This window comes from Eleutherodactylus coqui, chromosome 5 (genome assembly GCF_035609145.1).
Source record: "Eleutherodactylus coqui strain aEleCoq1 chromosome 5, aEleCoq1.hap1, whole genome shotgun sequence".
NCBI classification, from domain to species: domain Eukaryota; kingdom Metazoa; phylum Chordata; class Amphibia; order Anura; family Eleutherodactylidae; genus Eleutherodactylus; species Eleutherodactylus coqui.
In genome coordinates this window covers 68217729-68240678 of record NC_089841.1, presented here as the reverse complement: position 1 = coordinate 68240678, position 22950 = coordinate 68217729, and the positions used below count along the sequence as shown (strand labels likewise).

Here is a 22950-nt window from a genome sequence, read left to right as displayed (position 1 = left end):
GTCCCATTTCTTTCTTAAAACTGTCTTTATGTATTGGTTTTGATTCAATTCTCCCCTTTTCACATTCTTTATCTGTAGAGTACAAGTTGTCGGCAGATGAAAACTTAGGTAAAGTACAGACCTCTCTTTTCTTCTCATTCTCCTTCTTACCCATCAAACTAAAAGAGCTGAAAAAAGGAATTTTAACTTTACCTACTCCAAAAGTATCGCTGTCCCGAATATCTGTTTCAGATTTAAAGACTCGCGAACTTTCTAGGTTGCTTGCATTTTTTTCCATACTGTTAGATGATAGGGTGAAAAACTGGCTGAAAGATTTTTTCAAAGGGTATAAAAATTCTTCATTAGACTTTGAAAAACCCTCAGTTCTGTCAGGGTCAAGGCCGTGGGTAGCATTCCTAGTTACCTCCTTGGTGTTACACGTAGATTTTGGCAAGCTACAGTCAAGTTTTTCAGATGTGCTAGATGTTTGTTCTCGATGGAATTTGTTTACAGGAACCAGGCATTCCCCACTTGCTTCCCGATTCAGCTCATCTGTACTTAATTTTTTGGTTATTCTCTTAGATAAGACATGTTTATTTTCTGTTGATTGTTGAGCAACTGATTGACTAACGTCAAGTATTATATGTTCCGGTGTACATTCTGGTTTTACGACCTGTGAAGAAGATCCCAAGTCATGTGAAGTGACCTTGTTACTGAGCAGAGTGTTGTTTGGAAGATTACCATTTAATGTAGGGGAACTACTTGCTTGTTTAGATAATGGTTTCGTGCTTTCTTGAATTTTGCTAGATTCACGTTGAGGGTGACTTATATGCGGTGTGATACTGGATTTCTGTCCACTCTCAGAACTCATTTTATCATTATTACCTTTTGCATTCATAAAATTACCTCCAAATTTAAACTTACTGTTAAAGATTTTTGATATCCCTCCAGCAATAGGATGCTCCGAATCCTCAGGAGCTGAAGAAACTATTTTCTCTACTGATGCTGTAATTTGTTTAGCCCCTGAGCCAACTTTCTGAGTAAATGAGCTAAACAAAGAGCCGACTGTTTTTATGCCGGGCAAATCCGGAGTAGACTCTATCTTATCGTCGCAACTTGGGTTTGTTTTTTCTTTGTTGGCCAAATTGTCCATTTTATCAGTAGAAGCAGCGTTTGGTTTTTCTTTGTTGGCCAAATTGTCCATTTTATCAGTAGAAGTAGCGTTTGGTTTTTCTTTGTTGGCCAAATTGCCTATTTTTTCAGTAGAAGCAGGTTTATTCACTTTGCTGGCACTGGTCAATTTGCTAACTGGTAAAGTATGAAATTTGTTAATTTCCTCTTCCTTTTCTGCTAGATATTCTGAAACGGACTCAACTAAACACTGTAATTCATCCATAGTGTCTACATATTCTTCAGTTGGTTCCTCCACTGGGGACAGCTTAAAGTTGTGGTAGCTATACCTACTGGATAGTCCCTTAGAAGAGTTTTTGTAATGGAGAGGTTTTAGGTCACTAAAGGAATTATTTGTATTTTGAGGATTCAAATCAACATTATTGGCATAAAACAGACTGGGACCAGCCCAAGAATGAGAAATCAACGCAAGCTCTTCCAAATCATCATCTGAAACTGGTGAACATGGTTGACCATCAGAAGCACTGCTGTCAGACTCAAGAGTATCCAAGGAAGAACTGTGACCAATAATGGCTGGTTTCTGCTCAACTAGCTCCTGACAGATTTTTATGTGTACTACATCTTTATTGGGCTTGTACGTTTCATGGTCACGTCGTCCACTCTTTACCAGCAAGCCATTTTTATAAGGTCGCAAAACTGGATACAAAGAAATAACAGGTTCGTTGTTAGAGTCAAAAGGTGCATCAGCCCATAATACATCTTTTTTGGACTGAACGGTTGTTTCAGTACATAAGCCATTACCCTCTCTTTCCCTGTTTTTTAGCCGAGAATTCGTTTTCACTTTCCGCCTATCAATTGTATTATATTCCTCTGGGTATTGAGTGAAAGCAGATTTCGGAATAAGATCTTGACTAGATGTCAACTTTTTTACTTCTCCAGTCATTTTAACATTCATGCTTTTCTTTGAAAGGTTTGCTTCCTGCCAGTTCTTCTGACTTTCTCTTAGAAAATCTTCAATAAGCCGCTTGCCTATTGATTCACACTCATCTTCCCATTCTTTTTCCATAGAACCTGTCTCAACGGGAATGATCCTAACTTTATCTTTAACTACAGAGGGATTTCTACTATGTGTATATCAATCAAAGGAGAAGAGCAGGAGGAAAATGGAATAAAAAAGGAGAGGTGGACAAAAGGAAAAAAAAAACAGAATGAAAGACATAAAAACTTTGTCCAAACAGTGGCACCAACCATCCAAATTACAAAACATACATAGTTCATGTAAAATGTAAATACTCAGAATATTCACCATACCGGTACTTTAGCATTTTTATGTATTTTTTTTCCTTTTACAACAGTCATAAATTTGTCTGAATGCTGTCGAACTCATGGCTTTTGTAGGTTTAAAAAGAATTAAGTCTATAAAATTCTGCAGAAACCGATGTACTTTTAGCCTGAAAAAAATGTTCATACTGCAGTTACAGAAAACACTAAGTTTTGAACTTTTTCCTCAAAACTTTCCACAGTATTTGCTGACAAAGTCAAATTGTAGTTATCAAAGGTATCCAGATGTGGATACTGTAGGTCCACTAAAGCTAAAAGTGGAATTAAAGGGATTTTCCAGGATTAGAGAAATGTAGCTGCTTTTATCCAGAAACAGCACCACATCTGTCCATAGGTTGTGTCTGGTATTGCAGCTCAACTTCATTGAAGTGAATAGGACTGAGCTGCGGCAATGCACTGAAAGAAAGCAATGCATGCAGTTTTTACTAATAAGCAAATGCCAATATATTGTGAGCTGATATCATATATCTCTCTGTATCCTGGTTTACTAGATTTCTCTTGCATTGCTGAAAGATATGTTTAAAGTAACCGTGACTTATGTGCCAGCAGAACTGTTCTGTAAGCAGGGTCTGCTGATAAAATAAGGTATCTGGGGGGTGAAGATAGACAAATTAATCCTTATTAATTGATTTATATGCTATGTGCGCAAATCCTTTTAATACGGTGCATAGATGATCCCTGGCAGGAGGCTAGAACTCTGTCTTACAAGACCCATTAGGGGGCTGGGTAGCCTTCTGCTTTCCTGTGTCTCTTTTATCTCTTAGTTTGTCTAAAACACTTATCTTGTAAAGTCTTATTCTAGATGAATGTTACGTTCTTTAATTCTACACCGAGAAACCGGATCACTTTTTCGCCTCTGTATATCACACAACCTGGGGACAAGCCTGGCAGAGCTTGTTTTTTTAAAGTCGGCATGCACATTAGCTCTTCTCCAAAAAGGAAGAAAACTCTAGTGCCGCCTATAGGTAACTATTTTGTAAGTCAATGTCTGCCATGAGATATAGGCATATCCGTTAGACCAGGCTTTGCTAATAACCCTAGGTCATATCTCAGGGCTCTTTTTTAATAGACTTGACATTATTGGGTAGCCATCTATAGGGGACACTAAAAAGAGTTTTGTTCCTTCCGAAGGAGACGCTTTTTGTATACTTTTTTGCAGAGAGCTGAAGATACCCTACACCAATTGGATCTCTGCAAGGAGACCCAGTATCCCATAAGGGGTTAGAAAACAGGCCATTTATTGTAATGGTCGATGCCTACATCACAGGATCCCAAACATCAGGTACAATTAGATTTGCATTTCCTTTCTTTTAGGGGCTGTCAGACACCTAGAATATGCTTCTTATGCATATAAAATTATGCAAATAAAAATGTACTAAACAAATGGCTTTCAAATTTGTATTTGTTCCCACATCATCATGCACCGGAGTCGCCTACAGCTTCCTGTTGTCAGCACTGGGCAGACCCATCATCCACAGTGAAGTCATTGCTGTAACCAGTGATTGGCTGCTGCCGTTATGCTACACTGACTCATAGCAACGACAACAAGCAGCGATAGGGTATCCTTGTAATCAGTAGTGTGGGAATGCTAGCAAGCTGGAAGAACAAGTACAGTTGGAATCAAAAATTATTCATTCCCCTGTTGTAAACTTTGTTTACTTGCCAAATTCAAAAACTTTCAAAGACATGCCGTTGTAACGCACAGGACGGCTTCCATTGCAGTCAATGAGCACAGCGGAAGTATCACGGGAAATCGCGTCACGGCCCAGTGAGTCATGCACTGCACTGCGCATGCACACCAGTTTGCCGGCCGCGACGCTCGCCGCTGATCCGGAGAAGTGAGTATAGGGTCTCTGGGGGGCGCAGGGTCCGATTCCACTGCGATATTTCACAGGAGGAATCTGACTAGGCTGCGGGCATGAGCCCTAAAAGTAGTGATCATGGTCTTCTACAAACAAGGAAAAGGATACAAAAAGATAGAAAAGGCACTAAAATGTTCCTAGAGACAAAGTTGGAAACCATTGGCTACTTTAAACTGGCTACTTAATTTGGACAAGGCAGAAAGAAGCAGCAATCACCGGCTGCCACCAAATTCCCGAGGAGGCAGGTGGTCAAAAGGTTTGGTGGCAGCAGGCAGTGACGTTCCCATTTGCACAGTGTGGCACATACTAAATGCTGAAGGTCTTCATGCCCGAACTCCAAGATATATACCTCTACTGACCCAAAAGATTAGAAAAACTGATTCCAATATGCTCAAAACCATACAAATAAGTCACAGAAGTTTTGGGATTCTGTTCTGTGGAACAATTAGGCAAAACTGGAAGTTTTCAGACCTATGGATCAGCGGTGTGTCTGGAGGAGGACAGAGGAAGCAAAGGCTGAAAGGAACACCCAGCCTACAAAGAAACATGGCGGTGGCTTGGTGATGCTCTGGGGCTGCTTTACTTCCTCTGGCACTGGAAATCTCCATTGTGTGGTGGACAAGATATATTCAATAAAAGTAACAGGAAATCCGAGGAGAAAATGTCAGGTCTTCATAAGGAAGCTGAAGCTTGGGCGTCATTGGAGCTTCTAATGAGACAATGATCCTAAGCATCCCTCAAAGTCAACCAGGGTTTGAACTTAGAAGTCCTGAAAGAGTCTGAAGTGACCGTAGCAGTCGCCCGACTTGAACCCCATAGGAAAACTCTGGTCGGATTTGAAAAAGGCGTTGCAGCATGCAACCTCAAGATTCTTAGTGCATTTGGAGTATCTTATATTAGTTGTGTTGAGCCATTTTAAAATTGTTCTTGTTTGGATTATTTTTTCTACAAATAACTGAACGTTTGTAAATTTGGTAAATAAACCTAATTTGTAGGAGGTTGATTAATATTGATTGCAACTGTATATTAAAATATTTTGCACATTTTGTGGCTTAATTAAACAAATATTTAATAGTTGGATATTCACTTTAGCAGGTGCTCAGAATAAGCTAAAAGGTGGAGCCGATTAGTGAAGAAGCAGTGCAAATAACCACATTTGGAGCTGTTGCAGAAACCTTACATTTTACCATCAACAGTGTGCAACAACCGATGAAGCCTCCGATGTGACAAATAAAAGAAATGCACAGACACGGCCAACTACGCTCCGGTGTGCCTTGCACACTGAAGACATGCAGCTACCACGACACTGTACACAGCCACGGTACAAGCCAAGAACACAGCATGGGACAGAGAGAAGGTTGACCCACCTATCGGACAGATCTAGAGAGTGCCTGCTTTCTAAGGAACAATGGCGGCTCGTCAGCTGACTAGATTCTGATGCAGACTCTAGATCGCGACGTCCATTCGCAGTGGAATCTACGCTATCATATCGCCTTGAGATGGAGAAAAAAAAATGGGAAAGTAGGAATACAGTAGCGGAAGAGTCACAATGTGACGTGTCATAACACTGCAAAGACACAGACATGAGAACGAACCGTATCCCCGAAGCCAAGAGGAAATGAGTAATGATAACATTAATAAAAGTCTGCTAAACGAGAAAACAAAAACTACAATTTATCAAATTGTTATGGTACAAAGAACAGAACAGCAGAAAAAAACAACAACTTTCAAACCACGTTTCAATGTACTTGTCTTCATTTTCTTTTGACTTAACGCAGTAGTACGTGTGAAAACCTGAAACTTTGCAGTATACCTTACTAGAGCGGCATCTTCCTCATTCAGCAGCCTACAGTTTCCTTCCCCTCCCTGTCTGTAACTGTTCACAAACCTCCTCGGACATCAAAACAGCAAATCGAATGATACAGTCGACAGGAAGGGGGGGATGCAGCTGCAGTTTCTTACTCTTTACTGCTCTTCCATCCATCTCTCAACGTGCAACGGTGAGAGGTTCAATTGGCGCGAAGCGCCGAATACATCACTGTCATCATATAAGGACACTTACCCACTCAGCAGGCATGAGAAGGTGAAGTACATATGGTCAAGAGGGGAAAGAAAGAATCCCACACAACACATTTTTTACACAAGCGGCTCAGTAGTTTGCCCTATAGCTTCACAGTGCTGGGGTCTTACATCCAAACCCAACTACAAGCAATATCTTTGTGGAGTCTGCATATTCTCTCTGTATTTGCCTTGGTTACTTTGGTTTCCTTGCATATGAAAAACACTCAGATTTAATGGATTCCTGTGAAACTGACCCGTTTCAGAATGTTATTCTTGCTAAAAAGTGCCCATCCACCTAAGGTAGCGGTTGCCAAACAGCTATTCCTCCGGATTTCACCATGCACATCTACACTCTGTGTCTTCCATGGGGAAAACGGAAAATAAGCTTCTGTCATACTCCGTTCCCAGGAGTGATGCTCCTCTTCCAACGAGAGACATTTTTGAATTCCAACATGCCCAATCTTTCTTTCCCCAGCCTCTGCCAATGGGGAAAAGTTGGGACACCCCTATTCTCAATAAATAGTTGGCCAGTACCACCAAAATCACAAGGTTCCACCCACATCTATGAGTACCTTAATATGGATTTCCTGGTTTTCTCCTATAAAATGGAAGTTTAAGAGTTCTGAAGGAAGAATATATCATACTCTGAAAATGACCCCATGGCAAAATGTACCAGAAGTCACCAGTGAAGAATGAAAATTAGACACTGTGCTCTTCAGCATAACTTCAAAACCATTTTACCACTATTACATTAGGACAGTACAGCAAAGGTCACAATGCCTAACTCACGTGGACATTACCATAGCTGGTACTCTCTTCTGGATCAGAGCAGCAATACTGGCTGCTCCAGTGTCAAATGTCTATTTTTAAGACAATATCAGACCCAGTAATCACAAAACTGTTTATTCCAGCATTATTAATACCAGGAACACAAAGCCAATACATTAGACCTTACCTCATTGTCCTCCTCTCCCGGAAGTCCAAGTCATAGCTCTGCATAGAGTCAACACAGGACTCCCGAGACCCCCCTTGCTGCTGCAGTCGAGGCTGCACAGGGAACTGATGTATGGAGGCGTTGGGCTGAGAGGTTGTATGATACGGAGGTGGAATGCTGTTGCTGGTTTCGCTACGGTAATCACTGTCCCGGTCATCGACGGCACTATCATGGTCTTCGAAAGCTGAAACAGAGGATGAGTTACAGGCCACACAAGTTTCCCCGTTTCTACCATTATCGGACATTATTCCAATGCCGTGGTACAAAAAAAGTCCCAAACTGTTAGCTGGGAAGAGCATACAAAATAATTTAGGCGATTACACGATTCCCTGCACCATCAAAATTGAGAATGTTCCACTCTCGATTCCTTCTTCAAAAACTTTAATACAAACAACATTTGAAGATCATTTCTAGAAAAAGAAACCAGAATTCACGTGCACTGTAAGGGAAGGGTCACCCACCACCACATTATAGACAGTCTATGTCACCACCAAGGCTGGACCTTTAATGGACAATCAGATCTCTGCATGTGTACTGGACAAGGTTTAATATAGACTTTTTAAGTATTGGCATAAAAATTAGAAGAGGCATCTTCAGATGCTAGTATGTCATAACATGCTTTCTGGAATGAAACACAGTGGGAGTGCTGAGCCCTACTTCTGAAATCTGCTCAGATAGAACAGCAACTGGTGGCTCAATAGTTGACGCTTTTGCTTTGCAGTACAGGAGTCCTAGGGTCAAAGTTTTTGTATGTTCTGGGTTTCTTCCCACATTGCAAAAATATACAGATAGATTATGGTATTCCTATAAATTGAGCTCTAGTGTGTTTATATAAAGGGTCTTTCACAGGGGCTGATAACTGAGAATGAACATTCATTCACTCAATCATCTGCCAGTGAGAAGGTGCCACTGATCGTCTGACATGTACTACCATTCATTTATGGGTGATTGCATTTTTTTTTTTATGTGGCACCAAAGATAATCTATTACTAGTAGCACATTGTTCTGGGTAAACAGTAATGTGCCACTAACAGTAAAATTGTATGTACCTAAATGATCATACTAACGATAGTTTGGGCACACACACGAGTGCTCATGGCTCCATATATTTGGCGCTGAACAATCCACAATCAGCTTGCAAAAATGTCTAGCCTGTGCTTGTTCCTGGCAGAGAATCTTCCACCGTAAAAAAATATTTAAAAGGGGTTTTGTCAAAAAGAAAAAAACTATACTTATCTATTCCTCCCCCAGTCTCCTTACCACATCTCTTCACTGAGCTTCTTTAGTGCCCTGGGTCACCTCACCGCACACCCGCTGGCTTGTTATGAAGGCTGAATTCCTCACATTCTTCTTCCAGGCCGGTTAGTGAAGGTCACGTTGTTCACTGGCTAGGAAGGAATGCTAATCCGTTTCAGAGACAGCTTGCCTGAGCAGTCTGCGATAGCTCGGCACTCCCCCTGGCCTGTGAACTGTGACATAACGTACATTGGCTGGCAGGAAGGCAACTGCTGGCAATGTACGTAACCGCACAGGAAGCAGTAGAATCAGCCAGCTGGAGGTGAGGTGACTCCCCGAACTGCAGGAGACAGAAGATGAGAGGTGAAGATCTGGTAAGTAGACTGATGGGGAAGAATAGGAAAGTATAGAATTTTTTTTTTTTAATGACAGAACCCCTTTAAAAAGGTATTGTCTCAGAATTATGGGATGGGTAATAAAACTCTTCGACCCCCACCAATACCAAGAACAGGGATCTAGTGTTCCCCTCTCCTCTTTACTATATACCTCCCTGCAGGGAGGAAAAGCTTAAATTGAGTGGTGGCCAACCATGCAATATGCAGCTCCATTAATTTTCATTGGGACTGCCGGAGATGGCTAAGAACAAGTGTTCAGTTATTGCTGGCAGCCCCACTGAAATTAATGAATTGCCACCATGCATGCTTGACCACCACTTTATTGAAGCTTCTTCTCAGTGTGGCAGAGTGCAGCGAGAAGGAGGGGGACACAGGACCCCTGCTATGAGACACCCCTTTGCCACAGATCACCTATTCCATGGAAAAGGATTCTGGGATAACCCTATTTAAGACAAAGAAATTAAACTGTCAGTCCTATTGGAGACAGGGAGTAAGAATGGCAACAATCTCTGTACAACACTGGTGTTCGACCACTGGGAAACCAACACTGGTGTCCACCTTAGTCTTCTATAAAATGTAAATTCTTTGCAATGAATAACTATATGGATGCTACCCCTCATTCCTGAAGGGCACAATTCACTGACACTTCTCATTTAGGGACCTGAAGAAAAAAAAATAAAAATTGAAGCACCCTATCCATATTCTTCAAGAGACATGAGAGATGTGATTGTCGCAGGAATATAAAAAGCTTCTTCACAAGGTCTGGACCCATCGACTAACAATAATATGCTTTATGATTGAGATATGTGAATCAGAAGCTTTGACTACTTTACAAGCTGTGCTGCTCAATTTCAAGAACCAATAGGATATATTCATAAAACCTTTTGAAGAAGCAATGAACAAAAAAGAAAGAGGAGTTAACATTTTTTGGGGGGGAGGAGTCCACCCGCTGTTACCACACTGAGCGCATCCCTACTTAGATAATAGCACCGAAGCAGCTCAAGAGATTGTACAAAAGCGTCACACACACTGAAAAGAAACTCAGCCATAGAAATCAAAATTAATGAAAAATATAAAAAGTGGCAATTCAGCAGTGGGGGCGGACGGCAAAAATAACTGCACTAGACTGAATGTACAGAACATAAAATGGGCAGGAAACACGGAAAAAAGATCCAGCACAAGGACTAAGGTACTGTATGGCTAGTTGGAAACCGCTGCATGCTTGGCCCTGTGAACAGTAGGATATTCATGCATACGGGACATGGTTACCAAAGGAAAGTCAAAAACCGAGACGAGAGGTAAAGACTGATGGGGAAAAAGTCAACTCTAGGACAGTGTTTGCAAACTTATGTGGTTTGAACCACTTGGGTCACATACAGTAACTATTGAACTCTTCATTTCACCATAGACGTATGATTGCTGCCAACTCGACAGTAATTCTATATTATCCAACTAAATACCCTTGATGTCACTTATCTATAGGTAGGTTGAACGGCTGTCTAATGAAGCTTTTTACACGAGCAGATAATCTGCCCATCCCAATGGCCACTGACCGACATTAAGCATATTTGTCAAAGATAGCTTCTTCCACGTGCATAAAGGGATTATCTGCTCTATGGGGACCACCGATCCTTAAGGTCTTAAACCATTCACATCTATTTTTACTTGTATCTGACATTGTAGGAGACAGATAGCTGCGATTTTAAGTCTTGCCATGCCTTCTTGCCCATTCTCCGACCTTCGTTCTTTGACAAATTCGGTCTTATGCTGAAGCTTTGAGTACTCGGAAGAGAAGCTATAGGGAGTACTGGGGTAGCAATCACAATCAGCCCTGGAGCCTCAAGTGGGAAAAGGACTTTCTGACTGACACTAGTATTATAAATGGCACATGGTAGATGAGGAGCCGTTGCAAATTTTGCACTGGGGCCTAGCAGCTTCACATTTCGCCTCTGGACAGACCGTTTGCTTGGAACCTGATGCCAGACAAGCCCAATGAAGAGAACGTGGTTGCTACAATACATTCCTAGTAACTAGACGTAACTTAAAGGTGAGCTGATCGTATGCTTAAGAGCACAGTGATCGAGAGCCTACTAAAACTTAACAGGTGGATTTACACTATGCAAAGATGTTCAAAAGTGGAGCGATATTGTCAGTCAACATACGTAATGCATAACAGGTCTTTACCCAGGAAATAACAATACAAGGCTTGTAGGACTGATGGGGGTGACACAGTGACCCCGTATGCATGAATATCCACTCTGTATATCACATTATGAAGCATGCCGACACAGGTCCAGCAAGAAAGGGTTACATACTCTGGCTTTCTCCCCATCCGAAATATTTCCAGCTGCCTGGAAGTTGTGGAAAGGAAGGGGAAAAAGAGAATTTCAGCATAAATGAGGCAAGAAGAGTATTGTATGATGATGAACGGTGAGCAATGACAGCCGGGCACAAATATCTGCTAAGTCATGGGAAGGCAGAGACAGGTGTAGCCATAAGCAGAATGGACAGCGATGAGAAACAGAAATACAATGTATCAAGATCAATATACAGACTTCTAGTTACGGGGAACATGCGCCGAGTCTCGGTCAATGAACAAGCTTCTGCAGGGACCATTGTGTGTATGGAGAAAGCATTCAATGTTTAGTTGCTGAGGCGACAGTAACATTTACGGGGGCTTTTCCTTTCAATTTGCCAACATTCAACCGTTATGGATAAATTCTTCATATACAAAACTATTAGAACACGTACAAGTCACACAACGTTCTGTAATCCAAAAAGCGGACAAAACCTTGACCAATAATATACAAACCCAAAAGTCTAGATCCGTAATCTTCTACTTAATTAGTTGTAAGCAATCAGGTCTGTAATCATAGCAATTATATTCTTGTATACTGGGGGCATTATCATAGTAGTTGTACTGCTTATACATAGGGGGACAGGATTCTAGTAGTTGTACCGTTTTACATAGGGTGGGCAGGATTATAGTAGTTGTACCGTTTATACATGGGGGGGGGGGGGGGACAGTATTCTAGTAGTTGTACTGTTTAACATGGGGGGGTGGGGGGTGGAACAGTATTCCAGTAGTTGTATCATTTTACATAGGGGGGGGGGGGGACAGGATTCTAGTAGTTGTACTGTTTTACATAGGTGGGGGGGCAGGATTCTAGTAGTTGTACTGTTTATACATAGGGGGGGGCAGGATTATAGTAGCTATACTGTTTTACATAGGGGGGCAGGATTCTAGTAGTTGCACTGGGGGACAGGATTCTAGTAGTTGTACTGTTTATACATAGGGGGGACAGGATTCTAGTAGTTGTACTGTTTATACATAGGGGGGGGGGGCAGTTTTCTAGTAGTTGTAGCGTTTTACATAGGGTGGGCAGGATTCTAGTAGTTGTACTGTTTATACATAGAGGGACCGTATTCTAGTAGTTCTGTTTTACATAGGGGGACTGTATTCTAGTAGTTGTACTGTTTATACATAGAGGGACCGTATTCTAGTAGTTCTGTTTTACATAGGGGGACTGTATTCTAGTAGTTCTGTTTTACATAGGTGGACTGTATTCTAGTAGTTCTGTTTTACATAGGTGGACTGTATTCTAGTAGTTCTGTTTTTAATAGGGGGGGGGGGACAGGATTATAGTAGTGTTATATGCTTGTTTAGAGGTGGGGAACTATCACAATAGTTAAATAATTTTCAAAAAGGCAGGATTCTAATGTAATTCTGACAATATGGTAGCAATATAAGACTATAGTCAGCTCTGAGCTGCATTTTTTCATTGTTCAATTGATACCCAAATACAAAAATAAGCAGCTTTCTAAAGATAGTCTTTATAAAACATTTCCTACCATTTTGCTGTTGTCAAGTCTGTAACTCCTTAACCTAAATGCTGTCCTGCTGCATCTGGCTATGCCGACTGGGTCTATTCACATTCTCTGGGTCTATTCACATGGTCAGAATTTGAGGAGGATATAACCATAAATTCAGTGTCTAAATCCTCATCAAATCCGCTAACATTCCAAGCTCAATGCAAGTGAACGGGGTACAAATCTACGTGGACTGTTGTCTGTGCCTTGGAAAATAAATATTTGTGAGAATAAGGAGTAGGTTCATTTTTCTTGAGGATTCCTCACGCAGAGGATGCAGTTGAGTCCCACCATAGATTAATTCCACTGAATAAGGCTAATCCTTATGTGGATCAGCTAGCGCATCTGTGACAAAAAGGCAAATACAAGACTTGTGGACATATCAGATAGCAGAAGGGAAGGTGGTGAGGAGACTTTACACAGCTGATCAGAGAGTGTGGATGGAGTGGAAAGCATCCAAGTCTTCAGATAGAGTAGATCACACAGGCTGTTAGTATCACAGTGTAGATAGGAAGGGGGGGGGGGGGGGGGAGGAATTACATACATGGCAAGCTGTGTCTATGTAAAGAGAGAGAGGGGAGAGCACCCAGGACAGGGTATAAAGTGAGAAATGCTATAGGAGTATGTATTAGTGTACAGAGAACGGAAAGAACTCACAGCAAACCGCAAGTGAGGACCAATCATATACTCCTCACAGCATCAGTGTCTGTCACAACAAGGGAGGAGGGTTCCCTGATGGTCTATAGAAGGTGATAGTACAGGAATGTAGTGGTCTTTGTATATGGAGGTATAGTAGGTGTAGCAGGATCCTGGATTCACTCAACTAATAGCATCCAGCATGTATTACTAGTAGATATGCGTCAATATGAGAAATGTTTCAAACAAGGCAATCAGTAACTTATGTAAAAAAAAAGTTACAGCATGGTAAGAGTTATTATAGTCTATGATAACACTCCATAGCTTCACCCAAGTCTTATTAGCACTAAGTACAGTTGGATTGAAACAAAAAAAATTAAAATATGAGGAAACAACTTCTTAATACCTATGGAAATAACTTCTCAAATCACCATAGAAACTGGAACACCTGGCACCCATTAAGCAAGTGCCACAGATATTAACGATTCCCTGGCGGCCATCAAATGCGTAGATTCATTACCTTTATACATGGGATGGGGAAATAACCACTGGCGGCTATGTACCTGGCAAAGCTGCTGCCGCCTTGACTTTTCTTTTATAGATTCAGACTTCAAAAAGACTTTTTAGCAGAAAATATTTAAGCAGGGATTCTTATAAGACAAATGTTGAGACAATTAAGTCAGTTCCTATAGCAACTAATGGCAGAGAAGGAAACGAGCAGCACACTTTAAAGTCAAATTTATTAAGAGATACTGTATGGCTGTATAAGAGGCTTCTCATGGCCCATCTTAAAAACTTACATGCCCCATTAGTGTTTAGCGAGTCCACGCAGTCAGGAAGGGGAGGGATAACTGGTGAAAAATGGTGGAGAACCCTGCAGTTCTAGACATCGCTCAGCCCTCCAGTAGGTCCTAATATACAAAAATTATGTTATGGCTGCCAGTGATGCCACACCACCTCCTCATGCATGTCATAATGGATGGCGTCTTCAACCCCTTCTATACATGTACAATACTATGCCGAGCTGTCCTCCACGCTGTCTGTGTCTCTTGTAGGGAGCTTGGCTAGCCCGGCTCTTAGACAGCCAGTGCCTATACCCAGTTTCCCGGTACCCAAATCTTGATTGTGCCCGGATTATTTAAAGGGGTTGTCCCGCGAAAGCAAGTGGGGTTAAACACTTCTGTATGGCCATATAAATGCACTTTGTAATATACATCGTGCATTAAATATTGGCCATACAGAAGTTGAATGGGGCCGCTCCAGGACAGAAGAGCAGACTGCGCAAGCGCGTCTAATCGAGGCAGAAGAAGGCTTCGGTCGGCGCCATGGAGACGGGGTCGCCAACACCGGGGGGGTAAGTATATAACTTCTGTATGGCCAATATTTAATGCACAATGGCCATATAAATGCACTTTGTAATATACATACAGAAGTGTTTAACCCCACTTGCTTTCGCGGGACAACCCCTTTAATGCCACTGTCGGATGTCTATGCAGTAGGTTCTGTGAAGGTACTATTAGTTTTGGCTTGCCTCTTGGTTTTGGCTCATGCTTGTATACCAGCTTTCCTAACTTCTGCAAGTCCTGACCTTGGCCTGTTTTCTGATTACGATTTACCCAATTACGGCCTACCTTGATGCTCTGCCTGTCCCTCTGTTTACCATGAGCTTCTGTCTTCACTTCAGTTCGTTATATTGCTTATGTCTCTGCCTGTCCATCCGGTATCTCGCTATGGTACCTCTCCTAGGGAGACTACTCCTAGGGTAAAAGTCTGGAGACTCCTGCAGCAATAACCAGATCCATCAAAAAGGGTTTAAAGGGTGAAAACCAAAAGGACCTCATAGGTGCTGCTCTCTGGAGTAATCAATAGTCAAACTGGGTCCACATCCTTGCATAACAGATTATATATTCAGACTGTGTGTAAGGGCCTACATTAAGTACTACAGATTGATTATGGGTTTCTGGTACATCTGCATCAAGCCAGCAACATTTCTATGCACTATAGACAACCTGTAGAAGTATACCCCTCCATAGGTAATTACAGTAGTTTCATGTCAATCTTCTACTGGGGCTTGCCAGATCACCAGTCCACCTGCCAATATTATATATTTGTGCAGGTTTATTTCTTTAATTACAATACTTTAGTACATTAGATTGTTTAGTTCTAAGGATACCGGATTGCACCATTCTAAAAAAAATATTTGAACACCTCTATCAGTAGAATGGATCACGTCTTATTAGTATGTCACACGTCCTAAACCATGCAGACTCTTGGAGGTGTCAGCCGTAGTTTCTGATGGGAATTGCATGCTATTGGATATATGGGTCATGAACCTGCAAGTAAGCCATCTATCAATGCATCAAGTGCAATGCATCGGCCAATCTACAATGGTGCAAGGAGTGTAGTCATTGAACAGTTGAAAAATGGAAGAACGTTCCATGGAACGACGAATCCCACTACTCCATCTTCAGACCAGATGGAGGTACCTAGGTGTGGAGGATGCTTGGAAAACGCCTTGTGCCCGAGTGTGGTGTGCCAACAGTTAAGTACGGTGGAGTTTCCATTATGGTCTGGAGAGGTGTTACATGGCATGGTCTCAGTCCATTGGTTGTAGTGACAAGAACCATGAACACTGAGGTGTACCCTGACATCCTAGACCAGGGGTCCCCAACCACCGGTCCACGGACCGGGCCGTTAGGTGTTTAGCGCCGGTCCGCGGCACCGGCGGGAACTTTTCTTCTAAACACAAGGCCCGCGGGCCGAATCCGGCCCGCTGCCTTGTGTTATGTGGCCCGCGGCGTGCCGACACCGCTCACCACTGAAGCGATTACCAGCGGGGGCGCCGCAGCTATCCGCCGGTAATCACGCTGATCCCGGCGCACACTGACGTCAGTGTGCAGCCAGGATCCTCCTCCCCGAGTCCCCTGCTCATTAGTTCTGCAGGAGAGCACACGGGGAGGAAGCGTGCCGGGCTGCACAATGACGTCAGGGCAAGCAGAGAAGAGAGTGATGCTGACAGCAGGGAGGTGGTAAGTATATGGGTTGGGGGGGGTGCTTATTACTGGGGGGGCTGGTTACAACGGGAAGGGGCTGCTTATTACTAGGGGGAGCTGCTTATTACTGGGGGGTGGGCTGGTTATTACTGGGGGGAGGGCTGCTAATTACTGGGGGGCTGCTAATTACTGGGGGGAGGGCTGCTAATTACTGGGGGGAGGGCTGCTAATTACTGGGGGGGGCTGGTTATTTCGGGGGGAGGCTGCTTATTACTGGGGAGGGCTGTCTTACTGGGGGGGGGGGGGGGAGATAAATTATATGCTGCGCTATGTGTGTGCTGAGGGGAGATAAATTATACGCTGCCCTATGCGTGTGCTGGGGGGGTGGGGGATAAATTATATGCTGCCCTATGTGTGTGCTGGGGGGGGGGGGGGGATAAATTATATGCTGCCCTATGTGTGCGCTGGGGGGGGGGGGATAAATTATATGCTGCCCTATGTGTGCGCTGGGGGAGGATAAATTATATGCTGCCCTATGTGTGTGCTGGGGGGGGATAGATTATATGCTGCCCTATGTGTGTGCTGGGGGGGGAAAATTATATGCCGCCCTATGTGTGTGCTGGGGGAGGGGGGGCGGGGAAATAGATCCTATACTGCCCTATGTGTGTGCTGCTAGGCGGGGGGGGGGGATATATTATACTGCCCTATGTGTGTACTGCCAGGACATTCTAAATGTCATAATTAAATAAGTATGCACTAAACTCCAACCCCCTTCATAACCCGGCCCCATATAACCAAAGCCCCGCCCATGTCCCGCCCAACCCTGCTGGGCCTTGTAAAAATGTTCTTGCTTGAAGCCGGTCCCTGGTGCCAAAAAGGTTGGGGACCACTGTCCTAGACAATGTCCTGACAACAATGTGGCAATACTCTGGAAATGGTCAGCCATACTTCCAACAAGACAATGCACCTTGTCACAAGTGTTTCACTTTGGTTTGAGGATATAGCTGTCCCATGATTGGTCTGGCTGCACAGAGTTCCAGAGTGAATCTAACTGAACATCTTTAAGATGAACTGAAACATCAGGTCGGGAAATATGAACAGCCTCCATCTTCTTTGAGAAAACTCACAAGACATTTGCAGGATGAATGGAGAGAAATACCATCTGAAACGTATCAGATGTTAGTGAGGCTTCTTTGGCCTTAGTGACATCAGATACTCTCCGCAGCATACTTTCTACTAAGTATTAACATACGGAAATAAATACTATTTTGATTCTTGCTCCGGTGTCCACGTTTGGTAGGATAGTGTATCAGAATTATACCATGTAATGAGATGTTTTGCAATTTTCTTACAAACTTTGGTTTCAATCTCGGAGGGACAGGAGTCGATAAGAAAAATGAGGATTGAAGTAGTGAAATGACTACTTGATGTCCTTATTTCTTCTTTAATGAAATGGGATTATCAGTATTTCTGTGCTAGATGTTTAATTTTCAGAAGTGCTGCTGCATTTTCATATTTTCTCAAATCACGATCTGATTGTTTACCTAAAATTTAATTTCTCCAGAGTCAGAATACGGTTGGTGTTGAGCAAGAATGCAATGATTATATACGGCAAGCAACTAAACTACCAGCGAGCGGGGAAAACAATGATGATTGCCAAACATACAGATCAGTGCATGAATGCAAAGACTCAAAGAGCTGGTCAGCAGGGGCCACAGGCAACACACCTCCACTGATCGACTATAGATGACCCATCCTGAAGATAGGCAATCAATAGTGTACAACTGGACGACCCTTTTAAGAAAGGGAGTGGCCTCCATAAGTGGGAGGAGTTTATAATCGATTTTAATAATAAATTAGAAAAGCCGATTAATTTTTAACTCCTTCTAATCCCAACACCATCAGCAGCCAAACCAGGACAGACTGAAAATACATCCACTGTATGTGAATGAGCTTGAACAATGGAATTAGAAGAAAGCAATAATCTGGTCCAGAGATTACCCATACAGGCATGACACAGACTTCCCAGATAACCAGACCATGCTAGTTGATTCTAGCACAATGTACGGTATGTAAAGCAGAAAATAAAATTACCCATATGTAAAATGCTCCAGGATTATGCAAATTACATTATTAAAGCATATGCAAAAAAAAAAAAAAATTTCCCCCCTCTTTCAATTGCATCTGCTGCCCTGTCATGATAGAGATGCAAAGAAAAAAAATTTGTACGTGTCAACCGATTATATTCTAATTAACCTCTTCCTATCCTCCACTTCCTGGGCTGGATCCGATGGTGTAATAAATAGCCTTGCACTAGTTCATTTTCTCCATGACAACAGGATGCCGGCCCTGGTAATAATATGGTGTTGTCACCCGACGTAGCTGCCATCTGCCTCCTCAATTATAAGATCTCTCTACTAATTACAAAGTGGCGGAGAAGATTGTTCTCTCGTTTGTCACAAAATACATCGTTTGGAGATCCTCAGCCTTTCTTCCTCTCTTAGCAGCGAGCGGCCCAACCCCAGGGTTCAATAAATTTGTGCTTTAATCAGCCATTTAAACAGCCGGAGACCTTGTCGTGTCATGGAAAATCAAAGACGACTTCTAGAAATGTATTAAATGAAGAATTAGTGGAGTCAGCGAAGTCTTTTCTGGAAGTTACATTACATGATTGGGTTTTGTCTGCTGAGCCGTTGGAATATTGAGCTCGTACCGCATGATTCACCTCTAGTATCTGCTGGAGACGTGGGAGTATGCAGATGTGCGCACCTGCCGCCCCCGCACGCTTTATATATAGAATGAGAGGGACCGTTTCGTTATCTTGTGGTCAAGATAAGGGAGAAAAAAACCCCCAAAACTACATTATATCGATAAAATATATCACCGCCCCCCATGCTGTAGTGAGCTATACCGAGAGAACAAAAGTGCGTTCTCTTAAGGTTTCCATAAACTACGTTGAATCTAGATATTTAGGCGCTGCAGATCTAACCCCAGATCAAGCAAGCCATGGTGCTATTAGTCACCTGCAATCGTGCACTGTCTTAAGACTTGATTATTAATCTAGAACGGACCCGTAAATCACACTTTGAATACTCCTTGGCTTTAGTGGTCCCAAGAACTTGGTTCCAAAAAAATTAAAAAAAATCCACCTGTGGGCCCAAAGAGATCTTACAATTCCCACATTGTACAGTCCTATCCAAAGTGAGAGTCTCGCTATAAACAGCTGGGAATAAACCCCAAGCAATTCCTATCAGGGAAGTAATTTGCCTTTTCTTGCAATTTTTTATAAGTTAGCACTATAGTTCTAGTCTGAGCATTTGACCGTGGCATATAACACAGACAAAGGGCCAATTTGCTAAGTTTAACAGAGCCCTTTTCCTACATGGCTGGCACCTATAGTTTGTTCTGTTCTTTAAGGGGCTATTCCAGGCTTTTCCATTGATGACGCACCCTCAGGATGGCTCACTAATAGCTGAAGTGTGTGGGCTGCTGCTCGGGATACCCGGGCGTCATAATCTATGGTCAAAGCCAGAAGTGTAAGACAACTTCACTCCCATTGAAATCCATGGGAGTACTGCCTCCCATTACACTTCCAGCTCTGACCACAATGAGGAGTCAAAAGTGTAATAGGAGGCATTGCTGCCATTTCAATTGAAGTGAAGCGGTCTATTACACTTCTGGCCCCGCTGCATTGGCAGTGAGCTGGAGAATTAGCTGATCGGTGAGGGTACTTCGTAGCAGATCCCCACCGATCAACTAAGGTAGGTCATCAATAGTAAAATCCCAGAATACCCCTTTAATCTCTGGCAAGAGCTTTGCTTGCTGTCAGTGAAGAGCGCGCTTACATTGGTTTTGCAGTATACATCAGAGGAAAACATGGTTTCAGTTTCCCCGACTTAAACCATCAGATGCACCGATCAACATGATCAGTGCTCATCTATTGGGCCTTCGTGCGTGCCGATTCAGACTTTGTTAGGAAACAAATAATTGCTCACACGATCGGTCGTCGACTATTGTGCTTCATCATTGTGGGCAGCACATCTTGCGTTCACATGGGAAAATGTGCTGCCGACAATTATATTTTGTACAACATAAAGGTGTTTACTTGTTCACTGGATGATCGAGGATGTAACCCGGTGATCAAGCTAAAGAACTTTCCTTAGAATGTTCTTGCCCAGTCACACCCTTAACTTGTGTCAGCTTTGACAATAGTATAACTAGACATGATACTGTTACAGTTTGTGGCTGCAGCTGCCAGCTTCTCTCTCCTTTCTCTGTTTGTAGGAGCGTGGAGTAGGACGTGCCATGACTACCGATGCCCAGTTTCACCATCTGCACTGCCTTTCTCAAAGGCCTGGAGGACAGGCATGATCGCACATACCCATACTCTTAAAAGGCCAGCATGGCTATATGAAGCAACATCCCCCTAAAAAAAAGGGGTTTGAGTTTTTGGTCTTTTAGTCCAACTTAAGGTGCCATCTTGTTAAGATTGACTCTGTGGTTTTTAACTTTGACTATAGTTGACTTTGCGGCACTCTCCATTCCTGACCTCGGCTTGTTGCATTGACCAGTCTCCCATTTACTGCCTGCCCAAACCTCTGGCTTTCTGTACCATGTGGAATCTGCTCTGTATATTCTGGCTTGTTCCTTGTTTTGAAAAGAAGCTGTCAGCCCCTCCGGAGTGTCTCCCATTGTTTTCAATGGGGAAACTCGCATTGTGCATCTAAGACGTGGTGCGAAGCTGCCTGCAGCCCCATTAAAATCAGTGGGCTATGCGATGCAAGGGCATGCCCAAAAAGGTAGGACATGCCACATTTCGGGAAGAACAAACAAACTAAAAAAATAAATAATACGCTCACGTATAGGAGCCCATACAAAAGAAAGCACAAATCTCAGGAGAGAATCTCGGCTGTGTGATACCGGCCTTAAAAAGGTGAAGACCACTGTTCCTCAGGTGGGGGTCTCTGAATTTGGCCCAAAGCCAAACCAGCATGTGACACAAAGGGCCCACATCCAATGACCCTGACAAATGCATTGTAGCAAACCCTCAGATGTGTCAAGAGCTACAACTTCATTAGTTTTCAGCCTCTGGAAATAAACAAGAATGGTTTCTATTCACCAACAGCAGAAAAAGGAAATGGTGATTATATGAAGCACAAAGCGTAATAGGAACTCACCAGTGTATAAATATGAATGAAGTGTAAGGGTTAATCTGATTTCTCCTGCCGCCAGGTCCCATCATCGGGCTTAGTTTCTGTCTGAGAAGCAATTTTTGCTCCTTTTTAAAGGCTTATTAAATTATGCAGAATAAAAGGAGAGCGCGGCGCGGAGGCGCTGAGAAGTTTCCCCGGAGCCGGCCTCTTATTAATTGGTGAAATAAATGTAATCGAAAAAATGTATTCAAAACAGGATTTTTTATTTGGCGACAGACAAAACCGACATTATCATGCTAAGTGTATAATTTGACCGCTGACGCTTACCCGCTGCTTGTTTATTGCCGCAGCCGCTAAGGTAATATCTACAGGGGAGGCGATGCTTTATTTCATTTTCTGTCTTCCGCTGAGAAAGTTTACAGTTCGTATGAATTTGTGCAGAGTAACTACAGAGAAGAGTGAATTCTGTGCTATTCATGAAATTATGGGAAAAAAGGAGAAAAAATAAAAGAATAAAAAAAAAAAACACACGCACTCTAGAATTTAACCTTCACTGTGCTGATCACCAATCAAAGTTCACTGTGGAGGCCATGGCAGTGGAGGGGTGGTCTGTCTGATACTTCAGTTTGATCCTGCTGTTACATTATGAACTCTTCCTGCAGGCGCAATGAGCTGCACACTGTACAATTAGAGGTTCCAGATACGCTAGTTCGGCTGTCAGCTTAGTTCTTCCAAAACCTCCATACACACCTGAGCTCTACCAGAATTACCCATGTAAATTCTTCAGGCATGCTGTCAGATGGCGATGCTAATAGGGTTTACTGCCAGAGCAACGTTCCGCACCCTCTGACTCTTCAAGTGGTGCAAAAAGCACAACTTCCATTATGTACTGACAGCTGCGGGCTGTGGGTGTCAGGGGATGATGGGAATTATAATTTTACATCCTGCTGGAAAGACTTTAGGGGGTAAAAAAAATAGACCAACGGAAAAAAAAAAGAAGAAAAATAGTTTGTCATTTACAAAAGTGGAGTTCAGGTGTGATCAACGCCTGGAGAGGAAGGATGCCAAGCCATACCTTGGGCTCAAAATGTGTAGTAATACAGAAGATGGCTCTCCGGAGTTAGCAAGTTAAAAAGTCCAACTTTATTTACTAAACATACATGTTCCAAGCCTAACGAGGTTCTTGATTATGCCTCATAGGTTTGAAACGTGTAAGCGGATGGTTAGTCCTTACATTTAAGGAAGGGTTTTAATGTGCTGCTACTGGAGAACCATCTTCTGTATCCCTTCAAGGTTTGG

General features: G+C 42.7%; 1 protein-coding gene across 2 annotated transcripts in view; it reads right to left on the bottom strand.

The window, feature by feature from the left end:
* UNC13B (unc-13 homolog B) overlaps positions 1-22950 on the bottom strand; it is a 307612-nt gene that overhangs the window by 190765 nt on the left and 93897 nt on the right. For both annotated transcript variants that reach the window (XM_066602685.1, XM_066602686.1), the window contains exon 9: positions 7330-7552. In XM_066602685.1, the coding sequence (XP_066458782.1) occupies positions 7330-7552 (223 nt within the window). The remainder of the gene's footprint in view (positions 1-7329; positions 7553-22950) is intronic.